Source organism: Eufriesea mexicana, unplaced genomic scaffold, assembly GCF_001483705.2.
Source record: "Eufriesea mexicana isolate 0111107269 unplaced genomic scaffold, ASM148370v2 scaffold278, whole genome shotgun sequence".
Lineage (NCBI taxonomy): Eukaryota > Metazoa > Arthropoda > Insecta > Hymenoptera > Apidae > Eufriesea > Eufriesea mexicana.
In genome coordinates, this window is record NW_016908433.1 from 229,937 (window position 1) to 252,852 (window position 22,916).

The 22,916-nt window shown below is 44.2% G+C and overlaps 1 protein-coding gene and 4 non-coding genes across 5 annotated transcripts; 1 reads left to right on the plus strand and 4 right to left on the minus strand.

Annotated features, from left to right (window-relative positions):
* The first annotated feature begins 1,996 nt into the window (after window positions 1-1,996).
* On the plus strand, window positions 1,997-9,115 carry serp (chitin deacetylase-like protein serp). Its single transcript, XM_017911502.1, has 5 exons — window positions 1,997-2,045; window positions 5,934-6,332; window positions 6,709-7,030; window positions 7,182-7,481; window positions 7,795-9,115. The coding sequence occupies exons 1-5, from the start codon at window positions 1,997-1,999 to the stop codon at window positions 8,321-8,323; spliced, it is 1,599 nt and encodes a 532-aa protein (XP_017766991.1). The 3' UTR covers window positions 8,324-9,115.
* Window positions 9,116-16,032: 6,917 nt separating this feature from the next.
* Window positions 16,033-16,125, minus strand: TRNAY-GUA (transfer RNA tyrosine (anticodon GUA)). Its single transcript has 2 exons — window positions 16,089-16,125; window positions 16,033-16,068 (listed from the first exon to the last, which is right to left on the minus strand). It is a non-coding gene; the product is annotated as a tRNA-Tyr (tRNA).
* Window positions 16,126-16,338: 213 nt separating this feature from the next.
* On the minus strand, window positions 16,339-16,439 carry TRNAY-GUA (transfer RNA tyrosine (anticodon GUA)). Its single transcript has 2 exons — window positions 16,403-16,439; window positions 16,339-16,374 (listed from the first exon to the last, which is right to left on the minus strand). It is a non-coding gene; the product is annotated as a tRNA-Tyr (tRNA).
* A 93-nt stretch (window positions 16,440-16,532) lies between these two features.
* TRNAY-GUA (transfer RNA tyrosine (anticodon GUA)) lies at window positions 16,533-16,630 on the minus strand. Its single transcript has 2 exons — window positions 16,594-16,630; window positions 16,533-16,568 (listed from the first exon to the last, which is right to left on the minus strand). It is a non-coding gene; the product is annotated as a tRNA-Tyr (tRNA).
* An 86-nt stretch (window positions 16,631-16,716) lies between these two features.
* On the minus strand, window positions 16,717-16,814 carry TRNAY-GUA (transfer RNA tyrosine (anticodon GUA)). The gene is made up of 2 exons: window positions 16,778-16,814; window positions 16,717-16,752 (listed from the first exon to the last, which is right to left on the minus strand). It is a non-coding gene; the product is annotated as a tRNA-Tyr (tRNA).
* Between the last annotated feature and the right edge of the window lie 6,102 nt (window positions 16,815-22,916).

Below are 22,916 nucleotides of genomic sequence, written 5' to 3' on the forward strand. Positions count from 1 at the left end.
GAAATATGGAAGAAAGTCCCGAGTTATAAATAATTTCTCGGCTTTTTAGACAGTTCCTCTGAGATACCGTTGCATCCACCAGTCATATGTACGTTTGATATGAACGGGACGAAACTTTTACGAGAGTTTCCCAGCTCTAACTTCCATTCTAACGATCTTTGTTCGGAGATATTTACGTACGTACACTTTGACGTGCACACGTTTAGTTTCTCTTTAATTCGAGCGCCATTTTAAAAGTAAATATCGAGTAAATATTTTCTAAATATGATATATCAAATATTATAAGAATATTATCAAATATTGGCAGACGATTGTTAAATAGCCAATTACAGAAAAAATTTTCAAATTAAGCATATAACGTTCACTAGTATACAATATTATATATCACCTACTGGCAAAAGATAGAAAACAAAATAATTTTATCGTCCAAACACAATGTCTAACCTTAATTTTAATTCTCTGCAAACGACTGTAGTCAAATATCTATGAAGAATAAATTTTCTTATACCAGGAAATAAATTTTCTCGGTGCAAAATAAAATGGTTTTCTGGTTTCTAATTTGTCGAAATGTATTAGATTTAATTTCCTAATTTTCCTTTAAATTGCATATGTACCACGACTTTCTCTAATAATAAAAAGAACAGGTTGGTCTCTTTTTAATGAACCACGAGAGCTACTATTTTCATAAGATAATGATAGATAGCAAAAGATAGGAAACAAAATAATTTTATCGTTCCAAGCACAATGTCCGTTTTTAATTTTAATTCTTTGCAAACGATTGTAGTCAAATATCTATGAAAAATAAATTTTCTCATACCAGGAAATAAATTTTCTCGATGCAAAATAAAATGGTCATTTTCTAATTTTTCGAAATATATTAAATTTAATTTTTTAATTTATCTTTAAATTACGAATGTACCTTACTTTCCTCTAGTAATAAAAAGAACAGGTTGGTCCCTTTTTAACGAACCACGAGAGCTACTATTTTGACGATGCAGACAGAAAGAAACCAGCGTCCGAAGTGCACCACCTATGACAACAAAAGCCACCACCCACGTATTACCTTCTTGGAGAAATAAAATCCCGAAAGGACCATCCTTCCTACAACCTTCCCCCCACGTCCCGTGTACCTACTCCCAATCCTCCAACACGTCGTGCAGTGCTCTCTGAAAAGCAAGGCGACACATCCCACGGGCGGAGTAGGCTCGTTGCGCCCATTGTCACCGAACGTATAGCCGGCGTGAGAAGTACAGTGGACTTGTACGCAACCTCGTTATTCAATAATCCTAACTAGTTCAAAAATCACCACTAAACCGTTGCAATCACCTAATCCAAGTCTCTATCTACCAATTTACAGCTACCAAATTCCATTTAACACGAATCTTCTAAGCCCAAGATCAAATGATTGCGAAAAGTCCACTGTACACCGTGATTCAAATGCAGAGAAAATGATAGTAATCGTCAGCCGTGCCACCATTTGTCCCGAGGTAGATTTTTGGGACCGACACGGACCCGAATATGCCTATTCGAGGGTTCCCAGTGTTCCTCGCGCGGACTATACACTCCTACGCCATTGGGTCCGGGAGCAGGAGCGAGGCAGCGCTCGTCGGATCGGCAGAGAGCAGCCACGGGCGAAGAACAGGAAAGGGGGGGCCCATCGTGGTGGTGGAAATATAAAGCCCGACGAGTGGCGGGCCTGAGTCAGTCCGTGAGCGATACCTACGCCTTCAAGGTCCGCGTCCTTGAAGCGAGACACGTCCTCGATCTACCCGAGAGCGCAGCCAAGGGTCCCAGGGCGCCCGCGAGCGCTGGTTCCTCGATTATCGTCCTTTTCCGGAAGTGCAACTTCGCGAGCTGATCCTCTGTTGGACAGATCGGATCCTCTTTTCGAGTGAGACGGGTACACGCGTGGATACAGCAGGCCCGTGACTCGAGACCACCACCGGGAACCTCGAGATTGGGAACCGGAAGAGCCGTTCCTTGCGTCAGCACGAGGATGAGGTCCTCGCTGGTGCTGCTGTTCCTGGCAGCCATCGTTCTCGCCGGTGAGTAAGGGATTCGATGGCTCTCGATGGCGATGGACAGATCGATGCGTCGACTACGAGGGGTCCGATGAGTTAGGGATGACGGGAAGGGGTTGGTGCTTCGTCGAAAGATCACGCCGATATCGTTGCCGAGGTACCAGGCGAGTGCCGGAGTAGGGTAGTCTGTTATGGAACATGGCAGCGAGTGGGAACATGGTGGCAGTCGTGATTCGAATTCGTGCGGGAATTTCCAATATGGAGTCGAATTTCGCCGTCTGCCGCGCGCGGTGGGAGTCGGTGCTCGGTCCCCTGGCTATCGTATAAAGGCACGTCGCTTTTCCAGCGGGAATATTTTCCTGAAAATCGTCTGGGGACTGCGTACGAGCGACACATAACGTCCGGACAGACCACGTTGCTCCGCGTCAGAGGCCTCCTAGCTGGTTAGCTCCCCGGAACGTTGCACCATAGACCTCACGGGCTACGCAGACGCGAACAATGGACTCGTTGCTCACCGAAACTGTTCTCCGATTACCTCGCTCCTTTGACCAACGTTAGAGTAGACAGTGCGAGGAAAAAGCTGGGCTGAATCACCGCGTGAAATTCGGAATTAAGGCTGCGAGAGCTCGAGCACGTGAGGCTAGAAATGGCTAGTGACGTAGGGAGCTATGGTTCTTTTAGAATATTTCCGTGGTTCGGATCGTGGAGGTGGCACGGTGACAATGGACGACGAGTTTTCGGGAGAGGATGGTTCGGAGGACGGGAGAAAATTATCGGATGGAATATCGGATTCTGACGGTCGACAGGGACGACAGGTTGCATAAGAGATTAGAGCGTGAAAGCCTCTGGTTCGGGCCGGTCCCGGATGGGTGACGTCACTGCCGTGCCCTGGAAAATAAGCGGGGTGGGGGGCGCAACTTTCCCCGTTTGTCGCGGCGCTGCGCGCGGCCGACGCCAGCCCGCGGGTCCAATGGGACTCAGAGGCCTGTCCGGATCGATCTCGACCATTGATATTCCGTTTCAGCCCGTTCTTCTGGTTCGCCTTCGCTTTTGAACTCGCCTGTATGGTATTTCGCTCTCCAGCCTCGCGTTGTCTCGTGCAAAATTGCTCAAACGGCTGATCAGTGTCTATCTCCATTTTTGAATGGGCCTGTAGAATGGTCGGTTCTTCTATACAATTTTCTCGCAATTTCGGATAGCAACTATCGTCGTGTTTAATTTTAAATCGCTACTCAATGTCTCTGTTTTTAGTCTTGGAAGTTCCTGGAGACTATTCGGGCCTTGGGCAGTGTAGTTGGGGCCCAAGGCCCACGTAGAAATCTATATCGTCATCGTAGAACCGTGTTAAAATTAGTTTCTCCGTTCTTAAAATTCCCGTAGATCGAGTAACAGTGAACACTCGAATTTGAATGACTCAGTGGGGTGTATAGTTAGTTCTGGAAGGGCCTGTAGCGTGTTTGCAAAATCTCGTAGAGTTTATTCGTGCCGCTATATTTGACCGTGAATCGAGTCTTTTTCTGTCGACCGTTGGTTTTGAAAGCACCTGTAAGATGCTCGCTTTCGATCCGAATGAACCAGTGGCTTACATTCTCGATGCATGCTGCGAACCGGTTGCTCGCTCCACTCTCGGTCCCATTTGAATGTCCACGTAACAACCGTTTGCCACCAACTTTGAAACGGACCTCGAGGAACGATTTATCCGCGAAGCGAGTCGGGCAAGCGTTAACGCGTGATGGAAAGTCTACGAAACCAAGGAAGAGATCGTTATCGATCGGTCGACCTTCGAATTTGAGTCGACCTGTAGACTCGACGGCTCTCAAGGAGATCCGGTGATTAGACGTCTCCGCGACCCGTTGGCTTCTCACTTTCTTCGTCTTCTCGAGCTGACATACCGCTTTTTAAAATTCCACCGCAATTTCACTTTCCTACGTCTCGCTTCGAACCAAACCGATCTTCGGATAGGTATTTCTCCGATTCTCTCCCCCGAACTCCTCTTCCTCCGAATTCTTCCCGATCCTCGCGTGACTCCGACGCGCTTCCTGCTCGGCAGAACCGATCGAATCGCCTTTCAGCGCCGATCCTCTTCGGCAGGATTCGACTTTCTCTCGAAAAGGTAGCGATCGTTGGCGCAACAGGTCGAACCAGCGACGTCTCTTCTCTAACGATCCACGGGGAAGCAAACGCGAGCTGGCGCTGCGAGTCCAGGATCGCAGGACATTGTCGTTGGAAAGGCGTGAAACAGCTTTCTCCGTTCGCCGCGTCGATGTAAAATTAACCAGAGGCCGAAACTGCAAATAGAGGAAAGCAACACGTGTTTCCCGGCGCGTTAAAAATGAGCCGTTCGTGCTTCCACTTTCTCGAGCAGAGCGTTTCCGCCTGTCCGACCGTGAGCCAGCTCGAAAACGAAAACAATGCCACGTGTCGCGAATTTCCGAAGCTGCTTCGAGCGGAATGCTGATCAACGAGAACGGGGAACAGCGTTTCGGTTGCGTAAGCGAGACAAATATTGGAAAATCGACTGGATCGAGAATCGAATGTTCCCACCTGTTAGGTAAACTATTACGCTACCGATTTTCGCTTCCTCCTCGGCTCCCACGTAACAAATTACTTCGTTAATTAATAATAATTCCATTCACCGTTTCTACATTTCAAACATCCAATTCACCGACGAAAAAGTAATTCCATTCGAAGTTTAATTTAACAAAAGAACGTAATCGAATAATATATCGAAATAACAAATTTTAATTAAATTATTTTAAAAATCGATCATTGGCATCTTCGCAATTACTCCATCCCCTTTATCTACATTTGAAAAAATAATTAAACGAAAAAATTAATTTTATTGAATTAAATATATGAATGATTTCAACGTGGATAAAGTATTACTAGGAAAAGAAAGAATTGTCAAGTATACTAGTAATAATTCGACACCACTGGTTGGCAAACCGGATACTTTTAGAAATCCCGAAGAATCGTGCGTGCATTTGGAAGCTTGCCCAATCGCTGGAAGCGCTATAGTCGAAGAGGAAAGGGAAGTTTCGGTTTTATGCAAATTACGCTCGTCTGCGATCCATCTGACAGAAGACGAGGATCTATCAGTCGGAGAATAAATAACCGTCAGCCCGTGCCTCGTGCCGGCGCTAATTTCGCACTTTCCATAATCTCGTGGCTGATATCCTTGCGGTTACGCAATCGCGCTGCCTCGAAATTTCACCGAAGAAATCCCACTTGCAAACTTGTCGTCGGCGAGTTTTATGTAAACAGCTTTGGAAATAAATAGAATCTCGCACGAAGCGCTCGCTCCGCGAGATCCACGAGACGATACCGACTAGATAGATCACCCGTCTACCAGTTAGGCACCACGTGTCTATACACGTCTCTTGCGAAACCTTGGCGCATCAACTCTGCTATCCCTTCGACTCCAGTGACCTACTAATGACTCCCTCGCTAGTAGAACGACTTCTAGATCTATCTGTAACAAGCTCCTCGAACAGGATACACGATCTCCGTCTCTCTCGAACCCCCCGATCGATATCCACCTCTAAACGCTGTCAAAACCGCATCGAGTCTGCTATCCCTTCGACTCGAGTGACCTATTAATAACTCCCTTGCTAGTAGAACGACTTCTAGATCTATCTGTAACAAGCTCCTCGAACAGGATACACGATCTCCGTCTCTCTCGAACCCCCCGATCGATATCCACCTCTAAACGCTGTCAAAACCGCATCGAGTCTGCTATCCCTTCGACTCAAGTGACCTATTAATAACTCCCTCGCTAGTAGAGCGACTTCTAGATCTATCTGTAACAAGCTCCTCGAACAGGATCTACGATCTCCGTCTCTCTCGAACCCCCCGATCGAGATCCACCCCTAAACGCTGTCAAAACTGCTGTCAAAACCGCTGTAATTCTAGAGGGATCGAACCGAGTGAAGCGACAGGAAGATAAGAAGGAAGAGAGCTTCGAGAGCGAGATCTGCAAGGACAAGGATGCAGGCGAGTGGTTCAGATTAGTGGCAGGAGAGGGTGACAACTGTCGCGACGTGATCCAGTGCACCAGCTCGGGCCTGCAGGCCATCAGGTGTCCCGCGGGGCTGTACTTCGACATCGACAAGCAGACCTGCGACTGGAAGGACTCGGTGAATAACTGCAAGCTGAAGAACAAGGAAAGGAAGGCCAAGCCGCTGCTCTACACCGAGGAGCCGCTCTGCCAAGATGGCTTCCTCGCTTGCGGCGACGGCTCTTGCATCGAGAGAGGCCTCTTCTGTAACGGGGAGAAGGATTGCGCCGATGGGTCTGACGAAAACATTTGCGGTGAGTCTGCCATGACGAAACTTCCTAATATAGAATCTCGTTCGACCAGCTTCGCGCTGAAATCACGGTATTGTACATTTTTCTCCCCACTTGGTCTCTCTCGCTCTATCGAATCTTTCAGGTGGAAATTGAATTATCGAGGTTCGATTCTAGTTCTGATTTAACATCCGATTAATATGCATTCCTTGGCACGTCAATCAAGGATTTTATTCATTTCTCGACCCCGTATATCGAATTTGCTAGCCAATTTTCACTCTGTAATCCTAAGAGATGTCAAGACTCGTTGATGTTCTCACTTCCTGATCGCGTTGTTGATTCCTAAACGACGATTGACGAGGAAAGAGGTGACGAAGGGTGGGTGGACGAAAAATTGCAGACATGGACAACGACCCGAACAGAGCGCCACCCTGCGACCCTGTCGTGTGCGTGCTCCCTGACTGCTTCTGCTCAGAGGACGGCACATTGATCCCGGGCGACCTGCCGGGCAAGGACGTGCCTCAGATGATCACGATCACGTTCGATGACGCCATCAACAACAATAACATCGGCCTGTACAAAGAGATCTTCAACGGGAAACGCAAGAACCCGAACAGTTGCGAGATCAAGGCCACCTTCTTCGTCTCCCACAAGTACACCAACTACTCGGCTGTCCAGGAAATGCACAGGAAAGGACACGAGATCGCCGTTCACTCTATCTCGTAAGAAAACACCGTTGAAAAAGATCCCATTTTTCCCACCGCTCCTCCCAGCGCGTTCCTCGGCCTTGCTCGAGTCGCTGAGCACGGAGGATCCGTGTCGGATCACGTGGAGTGTTATGTTAATCGCGGGATAAATCGCTCGTGTTTCAAGTCACAACGACGACGAACGCTTCTGGTCAGACGCCACGGTGGACGACTGGGCGAAGGAGATGGCCGGCATGAGGATCATCGCCGAGAAGTTCGCCAACTTGACAGACAACAGCGTGGTCGGCGTGAGAGCGCCCTACCTGAGAGTCGGCGGCAACAATCAGTTCACGATGATGGAGGAACAGGCGTTCCTCTACGACTCTACCATCACTGCGGCCTTGAACAACCCACCTCTGTGGCCTTACACGATGTACTTCAGAATGCCTCACCGTTGCCACGGGAACCTTCAGCACTGTCCCACGAGGTAACCTAATTTCGACGTAGAAAGACCGGCGTTTTTTATGAATCGATTTAATCGGATTAAGAACTTCTCGCTTCGACGGCCACGCTAATTTAATTCAATTACCGGTCGGTATCTCGAAATAATCGACCCAATTGCCGTCACGCTTTATTCCAAGAACGCTTACAGTCTAGCTGTTTGCTTGAGCCGTCGATTCGAGGTATTTGACAGAAAATAGGCACCGGGGAGCCACGTTGACAGCGGTGAATCGTGAAGGAGAGTTGGCAGAGAATTGGTCTGTACCTTGGGCTATCGAACGACGAATTTTCCTGTCCAGGTCTCACGCCGTCTGGGAGATGGTGATGAACGAGCTGGACCGGCGCGAGGACCCGCAGAACGACGAGTACCTGCCAGGCTGCGCCATGGTGGACTCGTGCAGCAACATCCTGACAGGGGACCAATTCTACAACTTCCTGAACCACAACTTCGACCGCCATTACGAGCAGAATCGCGCCCCACTGGGTCTCTACTTCCACGCTGCCTGGCTGAAGAACAACCCCGAGTTCCTTGACGCGTTCCTCTACTGGATCGACGAGATCCTGGCTAATCACAACGACGTCTACTTCGTGACGATGACCCAGGTGATCCAATGGATCCAGAACCCACGCACGATAACGGAGTCGAAGAGCTTCGAGCCCTGGAAGGAGAAGTGCGTGGTTGACGGACCTCCGGCTTGCTGGGTGCCTCACACCTGCAAGCTCACCTCGAAAGAGGTGCCTGGAGAGACCATTAACCTCCAGTCCTGCGTACGTTGCCCTAACAACTACCCATGGGTGAACGATCCAACCGGTGACGGGTTCTTCTAGGCCCAGAGTCGCGTTCCTCCTTCTCGTCTAAGTCAAACCCTATGATTCTCCTCTTGCCTTGTCGTCTTGGGCGTTCACCTTTCACCCTCTCTCCCCTCTCTCTGTCTATCTTCTTCCCTGCTCGTCCTGCAATTGGTCGATCAGCCTTCGCGAGTTTCACGGTGGACCCGGGGTCGTCGGTTTCGATCGGGAGCGTTGACAGCGGCTAGCTCCTTCGCGGTACAGGGTAGCCGATTCGACGGGAGAACGGAGCCCTTGGCAGCTTTTCGAATAGCTGAGAACTTGGACCAGGAGGAGAGAAGCCTGGAAAACACGATTGTCGACGAAAACGAGGATTCTGCTGATCGGTTCGCCGACGAACACCGTCCATCACGTCACCAACGATCTGTGATAAGTTTCGAGTAGCTCGAGGACGCGACGACGACGAGACAGCCACCTTCTTTTCTCTTCTCTTTCTCTCTCTCTCTCTCTCTCTCGCTATCTTTTCCTCTCTGTCTCTCTCTTTCCCCAGCCCACGACGATTTCTCCCTGGCCCCTGGAACCTGACCTGGAGAGAAACGACGCGATCGCAACGCGACGGAACGGAAGAAGCAAAAAGAAAATGGAAAACGGTAATGAAAGGTCCGGATTCTATCGTGTGTAATATAAACGCGTGTGCCAGCCTGTCCCTGAGAGAAACGAATCCCTGGCACCTCGACAGAGGACACGACGGATTTGGCTGGAAGGTCGGGCTGCGGAAAATCGACGATCCCTCAGCGACCGCCAAAACACTCCCCTGTCACAGAGGGCGGACACCCTTATTTTTCTAAGGGTCAGCCAAACCTTTTATATATATATATAAATAAATAAATATATATATATAAATATAAAATATCGTGTATGTATATTTTTAAAGCTAAGTGATACTATCAGTTTTACCGTTCTCGATGGAACCTTTAATAAAAGAGAAACCAGCGGAACGCCAGCGTGTCTCATTCACTCCCCATCCCTCATTCCGCTTCCAGGAAAGTGGAACAGGTTCGTTGTCAAGTTCGGAGACCTTCTTCCGACCCGTTTTTCCGACTACGTCTTACTCCAGATCCGTCTCTGGCGCGTCAAACGAGTTAGGCTACCCCGCTCCCTCTGTACCCTTTGGTCTCCCAGCTACTCTCAGATCGCTCTCCTTTCATCCTTCACTCGGGCCAAAGAGTCCTGTCGGTACCTTTCGACGTGTAACAAATTACGACTCACTGGAAGAAGTTCCCATCGACCATAGATCATCGCAACTATGTAAGGATTGACAGAAAGTAGCTCTCTCACGTCTCCTGTCATCTCTGTCTCCCTTCAAATCTGTCTTCCTGCGTTCGACGAGTCGCGAATCACTCGACGAAGGTCCTGTCACGATCAAAGGTCGCGATCGATTAAAAATTTCGAAGCATAAGGAACGTACTGGGCCAGTTCGGTCATTGGTACGCGACGGATGGATCGCGTCGGTCGAGGTGAAAATTGCCAGGCAGTTCGGGTCGGGCGAAATCGGGGTCATCCAGGGTGGTTAAGATCAAGGCCGGCCTGTCTCGGGCGAATTCGCCGGGTGAATTACGAAATCCTGCTGGCAGCTTTTCGTCACTGGAAATTGGAACGGCGCGTACGTGGCCCGCATCGCGGCGAGGTGACAGGTTTAAACGCTGTGGCCGAGAAAACGGCGACTGCATTCTTCTGGCTTGTAGGTCGGTCGCGAGAAAGGACCTTTCCATCCAGCTAGCGCCGCGAAATTCTCAGCTCGCGGCCTGACGCCCATAATGGCCGCTCAAGGTCCGCCACTTGGGACCGTTCGGCGGCTCCGGCTAAGTCTGTCGCCGTCCAAAGAACTTGGAATCGATCAAAAGTCCAAGAGACCAGTGGGTACCCTGTCTCCTGTCTCTCCAGGTACCCCACAGACCTTTGGAACCTGTTTCCTCGCGATATCCCTGATAATAAACGACCGAGGTCTCCTACTCGCTGTCAATTCGACCCGGAAATTTTGGATTCCTGAAAGAGACATGTCTCCTTGGGCGAACGAAATACAACCACAGAACGACCTTCCGGAAAACTTGGATTTACGACCATCTCTGTGGAATTCAAGTTTGCGTAAAGAGATTCGCAACGATCGCTTAGGTTGAGCGTAATTAACCCTAGCCAAGGCAAAGAGAGAAAACATAGCTGCCAATTCGCAGTAACGCGTCGATTCACGACGATCGCTTAGACTAAGCTTGCTTAACCCTAGCCAAGGCAAAGAGAGAAACCCTGCGTCTGCATCTTTCACGAAACTCAATCCGCAGAAGCGAAACGGCGGTTGATCGTGAGGCAGCAAGAAAGCTCGTTGAGCAACTGCGGAATTACGATGGCCGGCGATTAGTCGGACGAGTGATGAAGCGGTTCCGTTATTTTCCTGTGCAACAGAGAGGACAAGAGACACTTCGCGAGAGGGAAACTGCGGTAACCTCGCGAAATACCAAGCGGACGACGATCGCTGGCTCGAGGCGACGCTTGCATTCCGATGCAGCCTTTCTTTCGTCGCCGGTTCTGCATAGTCTTCATTCCGTGACGAGTCTGCAAGGTGTTGCTCGTTCAGAGATCGTGCTCTGATCAGAGAATGAGCCCTCGAGCGACGATTATCCCGCGGGTGGCGATAGGGATGACGACCCGGTGGCGCGAGACATGTCTGGGGTCTAGATCTGGGGTTGGAGCCTGCGGATGGGGAGACTGGGAATACGGTAGAGAGAATCGCGAGGCTGTAATAGGGTCGTAGTAGGATGGAGCAGAGATTATCGACGATTGCGAAGACGCTGTGCGTCTGTATGAGGGATTTCCTCGATTAATTCCAGGCGCATCGGGGGAATCGTTCGCACCCACGTACTGCGGGGGCAATCAGAGTGTCGCAATTAAATTCCGGTATCTCGGTCGCATAAATCTCCCAGAGAGTGTGCGTTTATTTCGCTCCGTCGTTAATCTCGCATCTGATAAATAATCTTTGGACGGGGTCCAGACTATCGGCTAGGGATTTCTGACGGGCTTAATAAATCAAGTTTTACAGGTATTCATCACCGCTTCGCTGGAAAACACTCTATGCAACGAGTGTCCCAAAATTCACGCGAGAAGTAATTTTGATGGAAAATGCAGGTTTTTAATTAAAAATTGTAAATATTGCTGAACAACGAAGATGCCTTGTTCTTTCGTGCAGCCTCCATTTTTAGGAAACCTAAACTGACTGCTGTTAGACTGTCATTTTTTCTTGGTTGGGAATACTTTATCGAGAAAATGGCACAAAATTCAAATCTTGCCTGAATTTTGGGACACAGTATATATATATATACATGTATATATTTTTACTGGGAGATTATTTAACAGGGTTTAAATATTTTGTAAATATTGTCGGAATTGTTGATAAATTAATATTGAGATAAATTGGTAATCGTGTCGTAATATTTTTATTTTTCTGTGTTATTCGACAGAGTCTAAATATTTTTCGAACATTGTATAACTTATATAAATTGATAATTGCTTTGCTGGAGGACATTTATTTCTATTTATAATATTTAGCATGGTGCAAATTGTATTTTACAAATTTTCGAGACTCTTAATGTATTATAATAAATTCGAATTGATAAATTTCTGATCGAGGATCCAAAGTCTACGCATTCTTTCCACCGTTTTTGTTGTTAATATACAACAGGTTCGAGACTGTTAATGAATATGTATTTATTACATAATATGTATTTCAAATTAGCTATGACGGTATCTCGGAGACCAAACAGAGACTAAAATCCTCGGTAAATATAAATTTATTCGAATTTAAAAACATTTTAATCGAAAATAAAGAATGTAAAAAGCTCTCACCGATCATGCACTATAGCCGAGAATAAAAAATCTGTAAATACTATTCCATCATCTACTGTCATTACATAACAGGCTTCAACCTCACCAAAATTTTTATTAATCATCGTGTACCAAAATTAATTTCAAATAATAATTTTTCCAATCAAAAATATACAAATTCACCCATAATTCTCATCGTTTATTCACTATCATAACTTGATCAAGGATAAAAGAATAATTATTATACCATCACCCACTATCATTATATAACACATTCCAAATTTACCAAAATTTCTATCAATCATCGTGAACCAAAATTATTTCAAACTAATAATGCTTCGAATTAAAAATATGCAAATTTACCCATAAAGCAAGAAAAAGCTTCTCATCATCTATTTACTATTATAAGTCGATCAAGGATAAAATAATAATTATTATACCATCACCTACTGTCATTATATAACAGATTCCATATTTACCAAAATTTCTATCAATCATCGTGTACCAAAATTAATTCAAAATAATAGTGCTTCCAATCAAAAATATACAGATTTACCCATAAAAAAGAATAAAAAGCTTCTTATCATTTGTTCACTATCATAACTGAATCAAGGATAAAAGAACAATTATTATACCATCACCTACTGTCATAACAGATTCCAAACTCACAAAAATTTCTCTTCACCGTCGCAAATCAAATATAATTCCACATAACGATCATTTCGATGGAAATAATCGAGCAAAAAATATTCCAAAATTCTATCTTATTATTATCATCGTGTACCAAAATTAATTCAAAATAATAATGCTTCCAATCAAAAATATGCAAATTCGCCCATAATTCTCATCGTTTATTCACTATCATAACTTGATCAAGGATAAAAGAATAATTATTATATCATCACCTACTGTCATTACATAACAGATTCCAAATTTACCAAAATTTCTATCAATCATCGCGTACCAAAATTATTTCAAAATAATAATGCCTCCAATCAAAAATATACAAATTCACTCATAAAATAAAAATAAAAATCTTCTCATCGTTTACTCACTATCATAAGTCGATAAAGGATAAAAGAATAATTATTATATCATCACCTACTGTCATTACATAACAGATTCCAAACTTACAAAAATTTCTCTACACCGTTGTAAATCAAATTTAATTCCAAATAACGATCATTTCACTAGAAATAATCGTCGCAAATCAAAAATTCCAATTCAAAGTCTATTCAAATCGTATCTCATTATTACTATCGTATCGTCTACGCTTTCGATCATAACTCGACGATACGTTGGACGTACGTTGGCGATGGATTCCACGATGGAGGACCTTCCAGCCGTTTCCTCTTCCATTGACTCCGGGACAGGCCTCCTCCGGTGGAATGCACGCGAGCCAAGGCGATAAACACCGTTAAGAATCGCCACGAGTTGGCCGGTAGCAGTCTGAAAATCTCGCGTAAGCGAAAGTAGAGAAAGCTGTGTATCCCGGTGCCGTGGCAAGGCCGTCCCTGGCTCGGGCTCCTTCCACAGGATGCCGGTCGGATCATGCAGGAATCTCGTTAGCATTCTTCCACGCCGTTTCTGAACACCGTGTACAATTGGAAACATAAATAGAAACGGTGTAGATAGAGATGTCTCGAAATTGTGCAAGAACGCGTGCGCGTAAAAACATCTTAAACATTGTCATTGGGGAGACGGAGGTTACGTGAGAATCGATGGAAAGTTGTTGACTTTACGAAAATGGGAATGCAGATAAGAAGAGTCGATCGAAAAATTTTGTTCTTCTCTTTCGATTCGTTTCTGGATACAGAATCACCCCCTTCCTGTTACTGGGACACCCTATATAGTTACTTGTACTTTTAGTTAGTTCTAGTTGAACTAAGTATGGAGCAGAGAGTTAGAATAGATGTAACTGTTCAAAATCGATTTTCTCGAAATCAACAAATTTTATTCTTCTTTTTCGATTTGTTTCTGGATGCAAAATCAGCCCTTTCTTGTTATTGGGACACCCTATATAGTTACTTGTACTTTCTGATAATTCTACTTGAACCAAGTATAGAGCAGAGTTAGAACCGATGTAATTATTCAAAATTGATTTTATCGAAATCAAAAAATGTTATTCCTCTTTTTCGACTCGTTGCTGTTACTAGGACACCCTGTATAATTACTTGTATTTTTTGCTGGTTCTAGTTGAACCAAGTATAAGGCATAGAGTTAGAACTGATGTGACTACTCAAAATCGATTTTCTCGAAATCAAAAAATTTTATTCTCCTTTTTCGATTCGTTTCTGGGTACAGAATCACCCCCTTCCTATTACTGGGACACCCTATATAGTTACTTGTACTTTCTGATAATTGTAGTTGAACCAAGTATAGAGCAGAGTTAGAACCAATGTAATTATTCAAAATTGATTTTATCGAAATCAAAAAATGTTATTCTTCCTTTTCGATTTGCTTCTGTTACTAGGAGACCCTGTATAGTTACTTGTACTTTCTGCTAGTTTTAGTTGAACCAAGTATAGAGCATAGAGTTAGAACCGATGTGACTATTCAAAATCGATTTTCTCGAAATCAAAAAATTTTATTCTTCTCTTTCGATTCGTTTCTGGATGCAGAATCACCCTCTTCCTATTACTGGGACACCCTGTATAGTTCGTATTTTTTGCCAGTTCTAGTTGAACCTAGTATAGAGCTAGAGATAAAAGAGAGGACTGATTTATGATATCGATATAACATTTTACGCTCATTGTTATTATCTTTCCTGTAAATATACTTCGTTCTTTCCGTTGAGATATATTCTACCACTCTACCACGCGATTAAACGCGAATTTTTTCGAGCGATGTATCGATTTATCTGCCCATACCGGAGAGCCGGGTCGAGGAAGTGGAAAGGGTCGGACGAAAGTGAAAAGTGCAAAGGCACGGAGAGACAAGGACCCGAGGTTCCACGAACGACTTCGAAGCGCAGAATCACCTTGACATTTCGATTTCGACCCGATTTCTCCGCGGATCCGTCCACGATATCTTATCTGATCGATACGCGGCGCTAGTATTCACGGGCACAATGGCGGCCGGGGGACCGCTCGACCCTGAGACATCGCGCCGTTAATTTCACCGATAAGCATCGCGCGTCTATCGTCGATGATCATGAGCGAGGTTCTTCCGCGACTGATCCCATAATTAAATTTCCTTGAGCGATCGGATCGGTTGGCGCCCGGTGTCCGCCATTTGAAAGTCGACGACAACGATATCAGGAATTCCACGTCGGAAACTTTTCACTGTCGTTCGCACGCCGCGCCTTCGAAGAAATGGAACCCGGTGAAATTCGCTGCTATTAGGTCAGTGGGCGATGGTAGCCGAATACTATCGCTCGGTTATTCGTCTCGATGCCTCTCCCTACTCTGCGACGCAGTCCGTGAGGCGCTAATTGAAATTCTCCGAGAGAGAGAGAGAAAAAGCGAGAGAGGGGAGGGGCGAGATGAGGGATGTCGATCGAAAACGATTGAATTTTCTCGACGTGCCGTTTCACTTGCCACTAATTGGCACGCAATCTCGAAATCCAAATCGGAATCGGACTACACCTGGTCTGAGTATCAGGTATCCGAAATTTTACTCGTAATCCCATCCTGTGGGTGTATAATGACGAAATAAAACCAGCAAGAATTGAAGGAATCTGAAAATCGATTGATTTACAACGTTTAAATTCCTCGAAAAGCCGATCCTAACCTAAAAATCGTTTACTCAATTTTTAAGCGCAAACTTTTATTTTAAATTAATTATAAAAGATAATTTAATAATAGGAATCGATAAATTGTCACAATGGTGAATTATAATTGGAAAATGATTTATTTTGAAAGAAAAAAAAAATTTCCTTCGAGCCGGATTCGAACCAGCGACCTATGGATGACTCTCATGAACATAACCTCTACAGTCCACCGCTCTACCAACTGAGCTATCGAAGGTTCTTGATGATACGTGCTTAAAAGTTTGTAATAACTTCCATATTGCGTGTATTAATGATTTAAACTGATCCACCCCTTGAAGTGCAGTAAGGATAATTGAATAATAACGTCGATTGCTATACTACCGTGCATGAATATATCGAAAAAAAATAAAAAATCCACGATTTTCGTGAAAAAATAATGTGGTTAATTCCCACCGACAAAATAGGGAATTCCTTCGAGCCGGATTTGAACCAGCGACCTATGGATGTCTCTCTGACTACGTTAATCAAACCAACTACAGTCCACCGCTCTACCAACTGAGCTATCGAAGGTGCCTGCAACCCTTTACTTCCTTTTCATACAGAATCTTTTAGGAACGAGTGTCGCACAAGCCGAGATAAATAAAATAATTTTGTAAAAATAATTCCTTCGAGCCGGATTCGAACCAGCGACCTATGGATGTCTTCTCCGAACTTTAAAAACCGACTACAGTCCACCGCTCTACCAACTGAGCTATCGAAGGTCTTGGCAACATTTTCGATTGGAACTGTAGTCGAGCGGCGCGTGCTCGGATCGTTAGCGAAAGAGACGAGACTGTACAAAAATATTTCCTTCGAGCCGGATTCGAACCAGCGACCTATGGATGTCTCTTTTGGAGCCTCTCCGACCACTACAGTCCACCGCTCTACCAACTGAGCTATCGAAGGCTGGTAATCGTCGTGTCTTCAGCGACATATATAAGTCGAACCGTTTGCTACCGAAGCGTCAAAGAGAAAGGAGCCTCTCGCACTGTTCGACAAGGTGAAAACCCCTTCGAGCCGGATTTGACCTATGGATGTCTTTTCTCAGGCACGAGACTCAGCCGCTGCGATCTGTCCTATGCTAATGGGATTTATTCTCGCTCGATGATCGCGGGAAAAAACCTAATGAGATCATTCTTCTCCGATTACGTTTTTAACCCCCTTGTACCACAACGATGGGTCTAACTAGCGAGTCTTTCAATTTTTCTAAACGCCATGATTAAAGTTGTATTTAAAATTGGCGCGAAATTTGAATAAGTCTTAAGAATTTTGGGGAATTTTATCGTGAACGGAGTATGTATGTAACAGATAATTAAAATTGAACAATTTTAGAATGAAAAGATTTTTGTAATTAGATCATAGTGCAAGGGGTTAATGGTGGATGATATCCGTTGGAAGGAAGTATCCTACTTTGATATGGTGTACCATAGTTAAGGTCCAGTTGTTAATTGCATTTACTTTATTTTGTTATTAATTGCTATTTATTTTTATTTTATTTTCTATAGTTTCTGTTATGGAATTAATAGACTATGTCTATGTCTATGTCTACTTTGACACTGTACACTATAGCAAAATAGGAATTTGCTAAATTTTAATTCTTTTAGAAAATGACGTAAACTGTCAGATGTATAATCGATGTTCAAAAGGCTAACATGTATACACATTTAAATGCGAAATGAAATAAAAGAAAAGTTCCATACAACATGGAATATTTTATTTCAGACCGTGACCTTCGCAATTGCAGGAAGCATACACATTTATTCCCAGAACGGAATAAAAAGACAGTACAATACGAGATCGAATATTAAATTTCATTTGTAATACATAATGCAATAAATTATCGCATTATACTCGCGAATTGCTTCATTTTCCAGCAGAAAAATGGGCCGAGGCAAATAATCCCTGCTGAATAATAAAACATCTTTCTAAATAATTTGTAAAATGAATTTCACGCGCATGCAAACCCGTCGAATATTAAAATCAAATTTTCCTTCATACACCGAGTCGTATTAGCAAAATTTTTCCCCAAAAAACATATTAAACCAACTTAATTAAATATCGTGCAACAAAAACATAATATTCCTCAAATCTACTTTCAACTACTCACCCGAGCTGCCGATTTACCCAACAGCAAACGATTCTTTCTGACTTCAGTTTCTTGCTTCACTTTCATTTATCCTGATCTGAAATCTCCAATCCAACGATCACGGAGTCCACATCCAGCATGCTCGCCTTTCATCGCGTTATCCGGCTGTAAAAGCAAAGAAATAAACTAAAAATATGATCTCCGCTTTCAATTATGAGGCTGACTTTCGCAGCGAGGTAGGAAAAATGGCGTCGAGGGGGTCGCGTTATTCCGCAGGCATCGCGCTGGCGGAAATCGGCAGGCCCGTTAACGCGGTTTCTTCGCCGCGTTCCGGTGCGGGACGCGTTTAATGGAAGCCCGACGACGTAACGCATAATAATAAACCGCGTATTCCGCTACCGGCGTTACGGGATCGTTACGGCCCGCCGAGCAAAAATTCCCATCCCCGTCGTCCCGCGGTTTAACGAGGAATAAATCGCTGAAACATTGGCGATCGACGCGCCCGAGCAGGGAAAACTCAGTCAGTGGAAAGTGATTATGCAGATAGGCGTTTTCCCCGCGCTGAAAGACCCACCTCTCGATCGCGTTTGAATCGCGCGTTTTCCCGCGTTTCCGATCTGTCATCGGGGCCCCGAGATAGCCTGATCGATCGATCGCGATCGTTGCGCCGTCACGGTTCGATTGTCGAGTAGAATCGGTATGGAGAATTGGCCGGGTCTGCACGGGAAGTTAATAAATTTCCTGGCACACCTTGCGCTCGACTATGTAAGAGATTCTGGTTCCGGGATTGGCCAGTCATGGCACCTGTGGTTCGCAGTGGTTTCGTCTTTTTGTGCTGGCCACAGAAGCGTGTAAATGGGTTCTTGTACAGACTATGTACGACTCGAAATCGGATAAAGTTCCGGGAAAATACAGTGGCTCTTGCAGCTTCGTTCACCTTTTGCAGCAACCTAACCTCATTTCAGCACTGTTCTACGTGATATATAAAAATTCTTTCACTGACTTTATTCACAAGGTTCGCGTTTTGAAATTATTAATTTCACTTCGAATCACTCGGTTGTTTCTATTAAAATTGCAGGATTAATGCTAGGTAAATTTATGCACACAGATATCTGCACATTTAACACTAGAACTACCAACCCGGTCAAAATGACTGGTCCCAGAATTTTCCTTTTTGCAATCACTGAACACGTACACCTGCTTTAAGAATAAAATTGGTATCAACTCGTATTAAGAAAGAAGTGTAATCAATATATTCACTTATATTCATCGTATCGCTGATAATTACTATAATCTGTGCACGTTATAGTTAGGTACCCATTAAAGATCGGTAGTTCTAGTGTTAATAAACAACGACTACCTTTTAATAACAAATTAAATTAAGATATTAAATTATACTACACTATATGCTATAACGAAACTAAGATATTACACTGTTTCCCTCAATTCTAACTCTCAAACACACGATTCTCTACTCACTATGACGATTGTACGCACTCTGCCTCGCCCGGGCCCTTGCACCCTATAATCTAACGCTGTCTCTTTTCTATATACAAGCTCTCTTCGTTGATCATTCATTTCCCACGCGACCTCGTCCTCGGTGGGCCAGGTACTTTAGACACTTGGACACATTCCTAGACTTTCGTTCATTGTTTGCACTCGACCTGGTCATAAATATCTCATCTATAGAATCCTTGCACGTGGTCGTTTGTTCATCCGTCTGCACTCCAGATGTCACCCTAAACCCGATACCGCTCTTAATACTATTTTCTTTGCTAGAGTCATTCCCAACTCGCTATACCGCAATAGTATATGCAACCTCGTTCAATAAGATATAACCTAACGTACTCTAGGTACTATTCTATGTCCCAGTGAAAAGTTCTTTTATTAACTTCATGGATAGGATTCGTACTTTGAAAAGGAATATTTTATTAATTTCACTTCGATTCTGTCGACTGTTTGTATTAAAATAGTGTATGCAGGCTCGTTCAATGAAATGTAACCTAACATAACCTAATTATTATTGTACGTAATATAGAAACATTCTTTCATTGGTTTTATGCACAAGATTCTTTATAGACAAAGAAATATTTTACTTATTCCGTTTCGATTAGGCAATTGTTTATAATAAAATGGTGTAGGCAGGCTCTCGCAGACTCATTCGATAAAATGTAATCTAACATAACCTAATTATTATTGTACATAGTGCACAAAAATTCTTTTGTTAGTTTCACAGACAGGACTCGAATTTTCCGAATACAAATACTTCATTAATTTCAGTTCCACTTAATCGATTGTTTATGTTAAAATAGTATAATATGTGTTGCTTTGTCCACTAAGATATAACCTAACCTAACCTGATTACTATCTATTCTTTATTTATTGTATATAATACTTTTCTATTCTATATAGAAGCTATTCTATACTATTCTATAATAGCAAAAACTTCCTTAATCAGCTTCGTGGACAAGATTTGCATCTTCGAAACTCATTGTCAATCGACTATACTTCCGGTAATCGAATTATCCGATTTACTAGTGCACGATAAATTAAAATACCCGAAATTGAAATATTAAATTTAAGATTCGCCCTTCCACTTGCTCTCTTTCCCCAAATTTCATCTGGATCAACTACTGGGACCTTCCTGGCAGCAACATAACCTCGAAACCTCTCGATTCTCGATCCATATCGCGCTCACGGAGAATGCTCGAGCCGCCACGTCGCGTCATCGCGTTTTTTCCGCGCGAAATCGGTAAAAGTAATGGTCGATCAAGGTTTGCCGTGGTGAGGTGAGCGAGTTTGAACGGCGGTGGAACAAAAGAACGATCGAGCCGTCCTTCGATCCCGATTCGCGACCGCGGAACGTGAAAAGTCGACGACCCCGTGCGGCTGGAAGGGGCTGCAGAGGAAAATCGCAGCCGGTCCGGTGAACGAAAAACCCTCTGACCCATTTCCAGGTATCGTTCACCGGGATCGACCCGCTCGAATTCACGTTGCATTGTCCTCGAGGTATGCACCACGCCTCGGTGAAACGCGCACGCGCATTCCTCCGCCTGCGGCCGCGAGCTGGAAGCTTCGATCGTGGAACGATCGCGGCGGAACGACAAGGATCCATCGTCGATCCGCGACGTTTCCGGTTACGAAGTTCTGGTCGTCCTTAGCCCGCGACAGCCTCGAGGATCGCGTGATCGATCGAATAAGGTCTCGTCCTCGAGATACCTTCACTGTCAGGATCATGGGGACGCGAAAAGAGGGACAAGGCGGCCAGTTCCCTGCTTCTAACCGTCTTTTTGTTATCCGCAGACATTTCGCGCCGCTACAGGCCGTAACAGCCACGGTGAAAGGGATCGAAGCTGTCGCAGGAAGTGGTGTAATTGCGTTTACATTCGCACGACGGAGTATTTCAAATATGCGGCGCCATAAATGAAACTCTCCGCTGCGAGAAGATGCAAGGGGTACTCGGAGATCGAGGAGATACGATATCCGTGGTTCATTGAACGTTCAGTCGTAAGCTAGATGACTCACATTCGCGACTAGGAGCATTTTTCCAGTTAGGGTGATAATTTACAGTTAGAATGATGTAGAATGTTTCGGGATGAAACAAGGAATGGTAGAGTAAAGTCAGTTGGAAGACAGCGAGTGTAAGGGATAACCTGGAAACAGTGAGCAATGGAATAAGTCAGTAGTGTAAGAATCAGTGTTAAAATGGTGAAAACTAAGTCAGCGAATGTTAGATCACGTATAGCGAAAGCTAAACCTTTTCTATTCCGATTATATTATTATTTATCAAACTTAACCTCATCCTTAGTTAAAAGTAATACGAGTCTATAGATCTGTCATAATTAGCGTAGCAATTGCGTCTTAATTATTCGCAGTCATAGAACACGTAAATAAATTAAATTACTTTGGATCACTAAGGTTAAGTTTCAGCAAGATATAACCTCTTTCCTAGCGCGCCATCTTACGTCACGTGACCGCTAGGGTACGTAGCGTAGCGCGGGACAATTTAAACATCAATAGCCAAACAAAACATAGCCAAAAGTGTAACCACTATCTATAATTATTTAAATCACGAAATTGCATTGAACTTGAAGTTCAGGTTCACACTTATAGGCTAAAATAAACTGTGCATCAAACATCCTTTAATATTTTCGATCATAAAACGTATCAAAGATCACTGATACTATTTCTTATTTATTCTTATTATTTTATTATTCTTTATTATTTATTATTTCTTATTTAAATACTACTACTATTCCTTATTTATTATAAATAATAATAAATAATATTTTAAAATACCAAAACTCCTTGCTCCAAGTCCACTACTAAATGTTTGGATCCAGAAAATCGATAAACCCATAATTCTCCGGGTGGAAATCAGCGTTTGACTATCCGATACGTCTCTATGAGTTTCGAGCATCGGATACCAAAACGGAATGGAAGGCAATCGACACTTCGTTTCTCTATTCCCAGTCAGTGTCGCTTTCAACTTTCAACTCTCATCCGTAACCGTGATCCGAGGATTCACAATCTTTTCTCCTGCACGCCGAAGATTAAACGGGATACCCACGTGCGTTACGACACGCGCGATTATCCTCGAAGGCATCTGGAAACGCGTAATTCTCTAATTCGTATAAATTGAATAACGAAAAGCGGATTGCGCAAGTGCGTGAATCGCTGCTCGGCGTGAAAGTTGCGAAACGGAAGCAACCGAGCGATCCCATAGCGTCTCCATTTTCTTCGTTCGATATTATTTTAATTATTATATTCATTTATAGCACCGTGGCGATAAGACTGATCAGAAAATGAAGAAACAAGAACGACGCGATCTCGTTATCGAGAAACCGAGATATTTATTATCACTTTCACCGCGTAACCTCGCTGATAGAGAAGACAAAATGGCGGCAAGGCCGATAGTCGAG

Coding starts and splice junctions, on each gene's coding strand:
- serp (XM_017911502.1), top strand. CDS start 1,997: ATGAGGTCCTCGCTGGTGCTGCTGTTCCTGGCAGCCATCGTTCTCGCC. Junction 6,333..6,708: donor GTCTGACGAAAACATTTGCG/GTGAGTCTGCCA, acceptor GAAAAATTGCAG/ACATGGACAACGACCCGAAC. Junction 7,031..7,181: donor ATCGCCGTTCACTCTATCTC/GTAAGAAAACAC, acceptor TCGTGTTTCAAG/TCACAACGACGACGAACGCT.